The 10,993-nt window shown below is 52.6% G+C and overlaps 1 protein-coding gene across 1 annotated transcript; it reads left to right on the top strand.

The window, feature by feature from the left end:
* Window positions 1–1,548: 1,548 nt before the first annotated feature.
* On the top strand, window positions 1,549–9,086 carry LOC117969804 (zinc finger and BTB domain-containing protein 3-like). The gene is given in 3 exon segments (XM_059021948.1): window positions 1,549–1,669; window positions 4,784–5,618; window positions 5,620–9,086. Coding segments are annotated over 2 exon segments (1,950 nt in total). The 5' UTR covers window positions 1,549–1,669; window positions 4,784–5,180; the 3' UTR covers window positions 7,132–9,086.
* Window positions 9,087–10,993: the final 1,907 nt, after the last annotated feature.

The following is a 10,993-nucleotide window of genomic DNA, read 5'->3' as shown; positions in this document are numbered from 1 at the left end:
CCCTGGGAACTTTTTTGACTTGAAAAAATAAACAAGGACCAGAGGTCACAAATGGAGATTAGATAAAGGGGCATTCAGAACAGAAAAGTAATGTTAAAACTCTACAATGCATTAGGAAGACCTCACCTAGAATATTGTGTTCAGTTCTGGTCACCTCGTTACAAAAAGGATATTGCTGCTCTAGAAAGAGTGCAAAGAAGAGCAACCAGAATTATCCCGGGTTTAAAAGGCATGTCGTATGCAGACAGGCTAAAAGAATTGAATCTGTTCAGTCTTGAACAAAGAAGACTACGCGGCGATCTGATTCAAGCATTCAAAATCCTGAAAGGTATTGACAATGTCAACCCGGGGGACTTCTTTGACTTGAAAAAAGAAACAAGGACCAGGGGTCATAAATGGAGATTAGATAAAGGGGCATTCAGAACAGAAAATAGGAGGCACTTTTTTACACAGAGAATTGTGAGGGTCTGGAACCAACTCCCCAGTAATGTTGTGGAAGCTGACACCCTGGGATCCTTCAAGAAGCTGCTTGATGAGATTCTGGGATCAATAAGCTACTAACAACCAAACGAGCAAGATGGGCTGAATGGGGCCTCCTCTCGTTTGGAAACTTTCTTATGTTCTTATGTTCTAAAATAGGAGGCGCTTTTTTACACAGAGAATCGTGAGGGTCTGGAACCAACTCCCCAGTAATGTTGTTGAAGCCGACACCCTGGGATCCTTCAAGAAGCTTCAAGAAGTTTGAATGTGTGGCTTATTTTTCTGTCTGTTATTTTATTATCAGGGCAGCTGTACTTGATGCGCTGCGCATCCTCGGCCTCATCCAACCCACTTCTGTCATTTTTGCATTTTCTTTTGATGATTCATAAACGGATTCTCTCCCCATTCCTCATCCACTAAAACATATTATACTTCCCTGTAAGTATTTCAGTTTCTGATCACGCTGGAAGTTACCACGCCCAATAATCAGACTCTGATTGGCCAACACAGTCAGGTGACAGTGTGTTTGTGACGTGCCAGAGAACCACGTTCGAACGTTACTTGATCCTCTGACGTCTACACGTCTGCTGTATCCTAGGATACGGTGTAAAAAGCTGTTTATTTACAACGTCGGAGTCCAAATAAAACAGCATTTTAATCAAATTATTGTGTATTTCCTAGAAAATAGTACCGGGATAATATTGAATAATAGACAACAATCGAGTATAAATCAGTAAAAACCGACGTCCAGTGAAAAACAAATGTAATTTTTCGGTAAAATTCGGAACAGGAAACGCTGAACACTAACTATACTATATTATATATATATATATAATCTCTCTCTCTGTAAAAAAACAAATTCACACACAGTCAAACCTGGACAGGTGACACCGTCGGTCAGACTCTGTCGCGTCTGCACTGGTCGATCCAACCACGGAATCCTTTCTGGAGCGTTCCCTGCGCAATAAAACTACAACTCCCGTCATGCTTTGCCAACGGAGGGCGGGGCGGGGGCTTGGGCGGCACTTTGAAAATTGACCGACACCCAGTTTTAGCCAATAGCGGATACGCTGTATCGGCGGCGCTCGTCCAATGAGAGGGTCCGGCGGGGGCGGGGCCAGTGTTTTTTGTCGGCCGGAAGAAGCTGAGAGAGAGGGAGAGAGACGGATCGGTGATTGTTCATAATATGGTGAGAATATAATTTATTATTGAATATATATATATTGTTTTTTTGCTTTAAAAGCCGTCGTTATGGACCGGTAGGCGGGTGGTTCATGCCAGCGGGGCGGCTGTGCCCGCTGCCCCGGGATCGGTGAAACGCCAGGCCGCTTCAAACCCCGGGAGAGTTTCCGTTGTTTATTTGGGGGGGGTTTCAGAAACATTTATTATAACGAGAGACAAACCGCCCCCCCAAACCCGACCGGACCGCTTTCACAATGAAATGAAGGTGTGACGCGCCCCCCTCCCGCGGTGTGATCGGTACTCGGATATTTTTATTATTGAATTCATTTCAAACATGTGCAAGTTGACTCATTATAAAAAAAAACCAAAATAAAACACGCAGGTACTGTGAAGCTTTAATTAAAAACGAAGCCGTGCTGTCAGTCCGAGACGCGACTCGAGTGCGGAAATTACAATGCTGATTATTATTATTATTATTATTATTATTATTATTATTTATTTCTTAGTACACATCCTTATCCAGGGCGACTTACAATAGTTACAAGATATCACATTATTTTTACATACAATTACCCATTTATACAGTTGGGTTTTTACTGGAGCAATCTAGGTAAAGTACCTTGCTCAAGGGTACAGCAGCAGTGTCCCCCCCACCTGGGATTGAACCCACGACCCTCCGGTCAAGAGTCCAGAGCCCTGACCACTACTCCACACTGAGTCCAGAGCCCTGACCACTACTCCACACTGAGTCCAGAGCCCTGACCACTACTCCACACTGAGTCCAGAGCCCTGACCACTACTCCACACTGAGTCCAGAGCCCTAACCACTACTCCACACTGAGTCCAGAGCCCTGACCGCTACTCCACACTGAGTCCAGAGCCCTGACCGCTACTCCACACTGAGTCCAGAGCCCTGACCGCTACTCCACACTGAGTCCAGAGCCCTGACCGCTACTCCACACTGAGTCCAGAGCCCTGACCGCTACTCCACACTGAGTCCAGAGCCCTGACCGCTACTCCACACTGAGTCCAGAGCCCTGACCGCTACTCCACACTGAGTCCAGAGCCCTGACCGCTACTCCACACTGAGTCCAGAGCCCTGACCACTACTCCACACTGAATCCAGAGCCCTGACCACTACTCCACACTGAGTCCAGAGCCCTAACCGCTACTCCACACTGAGTCCAGAGCCCTGACCGCTACTCCACACTGAGTCCAGAGCCCTGACCGCTACTCCACACTGAGTCCAGAGCCCTGACCGCTACTCCACACTGAGTCCAGAGCCCTGACCGCTACTCCACACTGAGTCCAGAGCCCTGACCGCTACTCCACACTGAGTCCAGAGCCCTGACCGCTACTCCACACTGAGTCCAGAGCCCTGACCACTACTCCACACTGAGTCCAGAGCCCTGACCACTACTCCACACTGAGTCCAGAGCCCTGACCACTACTCCACACTGAGTCCAGAGCCCTGACCACTACTCCACACTGAGTCCAGAGCCCTGACCACTACTCCACACTGAGTCCAGAGCCCTGACCACTACTCCACACTGAGTCCAGAGCCCTGACCACTACTCCACACTGAGTCCAGAGCCCTGACCACTACTCCACACTGAGTCCAGAGCCCTGACCACTACTCCACACTGAGTCCAGAGCCCTGACCACTACTCCACACTGAGTCCAGAGCCCTGACCACTACTCCACACTGAGTCCAGAGCCCTGACCACTACTCCACACTGAGTCCAGAGCCCTGACCACTACTCCACACTGAGTCCAGAGCCCTGACCACTACTCCACACCGCTGCCCTATTATTAATAATAATAATGATAATAATAATAATGATAATATGACGATAAGAAACACACAAACTAAAAAAATATATTTATCCCAATCACCGTGACGATACGAAACCTCCAAACTATTTAGTAAAACGAGTGTCTCAGTTTATCAATACTTCAGGGTTGCTGTTTGCATGCTGTTAATTAGTAATCTACAGTCCTAATTAACACAGAGTCTCTCCCAGTGAAATAATAACGCTGATCACTGATTTGAGAAGGAGATTCTACGATTAGAAACGGTGAAGAAACTTGAAACTAGAGCTCTTTAAAACCCTTTAATAAAACACGTGCATCCGGATGCTTGGTCCTTATTGATTTGTTGGATTTGTTAAAAGCCGTTCTTGTCACGCAGCCTCGAGGTGATTTAAGCATCTGGATCCGTTTAGGAAAAGGTTTCGCCCTCGATTAGTGTGTCGAGTTCCTTCAGCTTTGAAATCCTGTTCCGTCTCGCAGCGCTGCAGAATCACAGGGCCGCGCGGAGAAGCTCGTTTTAACGGAATTTAAAAACAAACGAAATTAGAAATGGAATTGGAGGGAAACAAACAAAAAAGAAAGAGGAATTGACCCTGGTGCAAAAAAAAAAATACACCAGCAGTGTGGAGGAGTGGTCAGGGCTCTGGACTCAGTGTGGAGGAGTGGTCAGGGCTCTGGACTCAGTGTAGAGTAGTGGTCAGGGCTCTGGACTCAGTGTGGAGTAGTGGTCAGGGCTCTGGACTCAGTGTGGAGTAGTGGTCAGGGCTCTGGACTCAGTGTGGAGTAGTGGTCAGGGCTCTGGACTCAGTGTGGAGTAGTGGTTAGGGCTCTGGACTCAGTGTGGCGTAGTGGTCAGGGCTCTGGACTCAGTGTGGAGTAGTGGTCAGGGCTCTGGACTCAGTGTGGAGTAGTGGTCAGGGCTCTGGACTCTTGACCGGAGGGTCGTGGGTTCAATCCCAGGTGGGGGACACTGCTGCTGTACCCTTGAGCAAGGTACTTTACCTAGATTGCTCCAGTAAAAACCCAACTGTATAAATGGGGAATTGTATGTAAAAATAATGTGATATCTTGTAACAATTGTAAGTCGCCCTGGATAAGGACGTCTGCTAAGAAATAAATAATAATAATAATAATAATAATAATAATAATAATAATAATAATAATAATTAATAATAATAGAAATATCTGCCGATTATTTTTGAAAATGACATAAAAACAAACACAGATTAGATCAAATGTCAACTCATTTTGTAAAATGTATATATAATATGAATTTTGAAATGATCGGTTCTCCTCTCTTCTGTTTCAGAGCGATGTGTCGCCATCACCGCTGTCAATCCTGACTGAGAGACAGACAGACAGACAGACAGACAGACACCAGAGGAGTCCCGCTCACCCCCTCGGAGCTCCTCTGCTTCCCAGCAGCTCATTGATCTCACAACCCTTGTCCAGTCGGGTCTGAAAAGGATCCCAGGGGCTTCGACAGCGGGGGATGTGAGGAAGACTGCCCTGACCGTCGCGCTGCAGAGAGAGAGAGCTGCTGTCAGCTGCCTTTAAGATTCTTGAGAGAGACTCTGATCTGGTCCGGTTGATCTCGGCTGGGCCGGTCTCTCTCTGTGTCTCCTTTTCCGCACGCTTCTCTCTCTGGGGTGGACCTGAAGGCCCGTCGAGGAAACGCCTCTGTCGCCTCCGTCGTCTCCGCGGCGATGGATTTCCCGTGCCACAGCAGGCAGCTGCTCCAGAGCCTGCGGGAGCAGCGGAGGCGGGGCTTCCTGTGCGACTGCACGGTGCTGATTGGCTCCTCCCGCTTCCTGGCGCACCGCGCCGTCCTGGCCTCCTGCAGCCCGTTCTTCCACATGTTCTACACGGAGCGGCCGGGCAAGCGGGAGGGGGCGCCCGTGAACATCAACTCGGAGATCGTCACCCCGGCCGCGTTCGGGCTCCTCCTGGACTTCATGTACGAGGGGACCCTGCGGCTGCACCCCAGCCCGGCTGAAGACGTCCTGGCGGCTGCCAGCTACCTGCACATGAACGACGTGGTCAGGGTGTGCAAGAGGAGGCTGCAGGGCCGGGGGCTGGCTGAGGCTGACAGCACGAGGAGAGAGGAGGAGGGGGGCGGGGGCGGAGGAGGAGGAGGAGGGGGGGGGGGCGCGGGCGTCTGAGGGGGAGGAGGAGGAGGGGGAGGGGGTTCAGAGCTGCGGAGGCGCTCAGTGCTGTGGTGTCGTTTGCTGTAACAGCAGCAGGGTTGATAACGGCCGCCACGCTCCTCGTGATTCGGGCTGCCTCGGTGAGAACGGTCCGGAGGGCTGCAGGGGGCCCGTCGCTGCTGGGAGTCGTCTTCATCGTCCTCCTCATCATCGTCATCATCATCATCATCATCATCACGGCGTCGGGGGTCCCCGAGCGGCGAGCGGTTCCAGAGGGTTTGGGGGGGAGGGCGCGGGGGCAGTCAGAGCCCAGGTTGGGGGCGACGCTTGTGAAGTCCGGAGGGCGGAGGGATCGAAAGACTCCTCCACTCTCCCCGACGCGGCAGACACCACCCAGCCCGGGATGGACCCGGCCGAGGGATCGAGGGGGTGCTGCTTCGGAGCCGGGACGCAACCCCCCACCCCCACTCCCACCCCCACTCCCACTCCCACTCCCACTCCCACCCCCACTCACTCCGCTCTGGCCAGCCCGTGCAGCTCCAGTGAAGTCCTGCTACTGCAGCAGCAAAACCAGCCCCCTGAGGCCCCGCCCCTCAGCGTAGCCCCGCCCCTTCGTGTAGCTCCTCCCCTCCCCGCCTCCCAGGTCCCTCCCTTCCCTCCCCCCGCCTCCTCAAACTCCAGCCAACAGCAGTCGATTCACAGCAGCCTCCCGGATCAGCAGAGGCAGTGCGGGAGTTCAGAGCCACGCAGCACCGGCCTCCCGCCACCAGGGGGGGCCCCGGAGGAACAGGAGGAGAGCCGGGAGGGGGAGGGGGAGGAGGGGGAGGAGAGGGTTTTCATCACAGGGGAGGGGGAGCAGGAAGAGGACGAAGAAGGGCTGGTGAAAGTGAAAGTGGAAGCCATCATCATTTCCGACGAGGAGCTGGAGGACATGGAGGTGAGGATGGGGAGCATATTCGAGGGGTGCAGACCGGAATCGGAGGGAGAGGGAGGGGGGTCGGGGTACGGGCTGGAATCGGGAGGGGAAGGGGATGAGGAGAACGGCTTCCCCCTTCCTCCTCCCCCTCCCCACCCTCACCCCCCTCCCCACCCCCATCACTTTCTGCAGCAGCCAGACCCCCTCCCCTCCTTCCCTCTCGCCCCTCCCTCGTTCGGGCTGCTCGCCCAGCCGCCCCCCCACCCCTCCCCCTCGGATCAGGGGATCTTCTTCCAGGATTTCCAGGACGCTCTGGGCTCCTACGTGGAGGAGGTGCCCACGTGCCGGGCTTGCGGCAAGACGTTCTCGTGCGCGTACACGCTGCGGCGCCACGCCATCGTGCACACGCGGGAGCGGCCCTACGAGTGCCGGTACTGCTACCGGAGCTACACGCAGTCCGGGGATCTGTACCGGCACATCCGCAAGGCTCACCGCGAGGGCCCGCCGCTGAAACACAGCAAGAGCGAGCCGGCAGACCAGCAGCAGCAGCACCACCACGATCACGAGCACGACCAGGACCACATCCCCACGTAGAGCCGCTCTGAGAGCTCCCTGCGCGTCCCTGCCGCTCTGAGAGCTCCCTGCGCGTCCCTGCCGCTCTGAGAGCTTCGTGCGCGTCCCTGCCCCTCTGAGAGCTCCCTGCGCGTCCCTGCCGCTCTGAGAGCTCCCTGAGCGTCCCTGCCGCTCTGAGAGCTCCCTGCGCGTCCCTGCCCCTCTGAGAGCTCCCTGCGCGTCCCTGCCCCTCTGAGAGCTCCCTGCGCGTCCCTGCCGCTCTGAGAGCTCCCTGAGCGTCCCTGCCGCTCTGAGAGCTCCCTGCGCGTCCCTGCCGCTCTGAGAGCTCCCTGCGCGTCCCTGCCGCTCTGAGAGCTCCCTGCGCGTCCCTGCCGCTCTGAGAGCTCCCTGCGCGTCCCTGCCGCTCTGAGAGCTCCCTGCGCGTCCCTGCCGCTCTGAGAGCTCCCTGCGCGTCCCTGCCCCTCTGAGAGCTCCCTGCGCGTCCCTGCCGCTCTGAGAGCTCCCTGCGCGTCCCTGCCGCTCTGAGAGCTTCGTGCGCGTCCCTGCCCCTCTGAGAGCTCCCTGCGCGTCCCTGCCGCTCTGAGAGCTCCCTGCGCGTCCCTGCCCCTCTGAGAGCTCCCTGCGCGTCCCTGCCCCTCTGAGAGCTCCCTGCGCGTCCCTGCCGCTCTGAGAGCTCCCTGAGCGTCCCTGCCGCTCTGAGAGCTCCCTGCGCGTCCCTGCCGCTCTGAGAGCTCCCTGCGCGTCCCTGCCGCTCTGAGAGCTCCCTGCGCGTCCCTGCCGCTCTGAGAGCTCCCTGCGCGTCCCTGCCGCTCTGAGAGCTCCCTGCGCGTCCCTGCCCCTCTGAGAGCTCCCTGCGCGTCCCTGCCGCTCTGAGAGCTCCCTGCGCGTCCCTGCCGCTCTGAGAGCCCCCCCCCCCCCGGAGGAGTGCAGCCTCTAACACCACCCCCCCCCCCCCCCCCCAACACACAGGATCTGAGGACTGAAACCAGACAAGGACACAACGTGACTCTGTGAAAACAATGGCATGAACTCGTTATTTGCTGAGACGGGACTTGAGAGATCGTTTTCTCTGCAGTGGCTCTGCTTGGTTTGCGTACAGCATTTAAAAAAAATGTGTAGAGAGTGATTTTTTTTTTTTTCTGTAGAACAAAAAAAAAAACACAATATTTAACTTTGTGTACTTAAAAAAATAAAAAACACAACATTTGTTTTATTATATATATATATATATATAATAGAGGGGCTTCAGCGAGTTACAGGATAATAATTCCATCTAGGGTTTCTGTCATAAACTACGAGAGCGAGGGCGGAGTTTCTAAACTGTCACAGAACCCCGAGATGGAATTGTTTTCCTGCGACTCTCTGAAGAGGCCCGTCTGTTATTTTTTATAGTCCACGGATACCCCTGTGATGCTGATATTCATGAAGACGAGGTTCAGCAGGACAGCTGGGTTGTTTTTTTAAACGTGGTGTTTCAGCGCTGTCCAGACGTTCTGTGTCGTTATCTGTGCTTCAGCTTGATTTGGATGATCGCCTTTACCTCGTTTTAATTTCCCGTTCCTCTCCGGTTTCTCTGAGATACGAATGTTCCAGCTTGACATCATTTTTAACATATTCTCATTCTGTTGATCATTAATGAACATTTCTGTGCTGTGGGTGTTTGTCGAGTGATTGAAAACGAGACGTTTTGTGTTTTGAATTGAAAGCGACGGTCTCGAGGAGTCGAAGGGGTCAGAATTCAAGAATATTTTCCTCTCGAGGAATTGTCATTTTTTCAAATGGCTCAGGATGCTAATATAGCCTTCATCCCTGTATTATATACACTGAGCATCAAAAGAAACGCATCCCTTATATTTGGATAAAATTCACCAGATGTGATTGAATAATGACACTCTGTTTCAGAGCAGGTGAGGCGACTTTTTACTGAGTTGATTAACAATGACATCACGAAGACGCTGCAGAATGATCTGTGGATCTCGGGCAGGTGTTGGGACTCTTGCTCTCCCAGTTGGTGGCGCTGTCACCGACAGAGCGTGTCTGGTTATACCGTCTCGCCACGGCACGCTGCCCTCGCCCAGCCTCCACCGTGCTGATCGCACGAAGGCGCTGCTCTCTCGACAGACGTTAGGGTTTTTTTTTTCAGTGATTTTCTCTATTGCTTTTAATTCAGCAGCTGAAATCGCTCCCTATCCAGCGTCCAATCAGCTGTGTCTCTGATTAGGTGATGAAGCGCCTCTGCTTCAGTCACGGTCACTCAAGCGTGTCCTGGGCAAGGATGAATGAACGAGGGATTGAAAAAGAAACCAAAAACATTTCGTCAATATCCATCATTTATATACCTTGTTAGGATAGTGATGACGCGTTTCTTCTGATGCTCTGTATATACACACACACACACACACACACACACAGGGGTAGTTTTGTGGGTCAGTATACATATTATTTCACGTGTGTTGTTTCCTTCTCATCCTGTCCCACGGTGACAGAGCTTGTGGGGTCAGTGGAGATGTTTGAACTCTGTCGTGAAATCCTGCTGTTTGTTTTTCTGTGTTGTGTTTCGTTCACCGGGGTGTTTGGTTCGCTGTCTTCCTGTTTTGAGCATTTCTTTGTTCTGCGATGACGATTGCTCCTCTGAAAGGTTATTCTGCTGGTTTATTTTAGGTTTGTTTTCATTAAAAACAGTTTTGAAAAAAAAAAAAAAAATTTGCACGTGGGTCATCCTTTGGAAAGAGACGAGAGAACGAAACACGATCACAGGGAGACGCACCCCACACTTAGAAACATATTATAAGAGACACAGACACACCACAGACTAGCTGATATAAAACTGAGGTACAGGGAGATGAGAGAGGGAGGAGGGAGGGTCTGTCACACACAGAGACGAGAGAACGAAACACACTCTCAACACGATCACAGGGAGACGCACCCCACACTTAGAAACATATTATAAGAGACACAGACACACCACAGACTAGCTGATATAAAACTGAGGTACAGGGAGAGGGGAGAGGGAGGAGGGAGGGTCTGTCACACAGAGACGAGAGAACGAAACACACTCTCAACACGATCACAGGGAGACGCACCCCACACTTAGAAACATATTATAAGAGACACAGACACACCACAGACTAGCTGATATAAAACTGAGGTACAGGGAGAGGAGAGAGGGAGGAGGGAGGGTCTGTCACACAGAGACGAGAGAACGAAACACACTCTCAACACGATCACAGGGAGACGCACCCCACACTTAGAAACATATTATAAGAGACGCAGACACACCACAGACTAGCTGATATAAAACTGAGGTACGGGGAGAGGGGAGAGGGAGGAGGGAGGGTCTGTCACACAGAGACTAGAGAACGAAACACACTCTCAACACGATCACAGGGAGACGCACCCCACACTTAGAAACATATTATAAGAGACGCAGACACACCACAGACTAGCTGATATAAAACTGAGGTACGGGGAGAGGGGAGAGGGAGGAGGGAGGGTCTGTCACACAGAGACGAGAGAACGAAACACACTCTCAACACGATCACAGGGAGACGCACCCCACACTTAGAAACATATTATAAGAGACACAGACACACCACAGACTAGCTGATATAAAACTGAGGTACGGGGAGAGGGGAGAGGGAGGAGGGAGGGTCTGTCACACAGAGACGAGAGAACGAAACACACTCTCAACACGATCACTGGGAGACGCACCCCACACTTAGAAACATATTATAAGAGACGCAGACACACCACAGACTAGCTGATATAAAACTGAGGTACGGGGAGAGGGGAGAGGGAGGAGGGAGGGTCTGTCACACAGAGACGAGAGAACGAAACACACTCTCAACACGATCACAGGGAGACGCACCCCACACTTAGAAAC

This window comes from Acipenser ruthenus, unplaced genomic scaffold (assembly GCF_902713425.1).
Source record: "Acipenser ruthenus unplaced genomic scaffold, fAciRut3.2 maternal haplotype, whole genome shotgun sequence".
In the NCBI taxonomy this organism is placed as follows: Eukaryota; Metazoa; Chordata; class Actinopteri; order Acipenseriformes; family Acipenseridae; genus Acipenser; species Acipenser ruthenus.
This window is presented reverse-complemented; position numbering and strand designations above follow the sequence as displayed.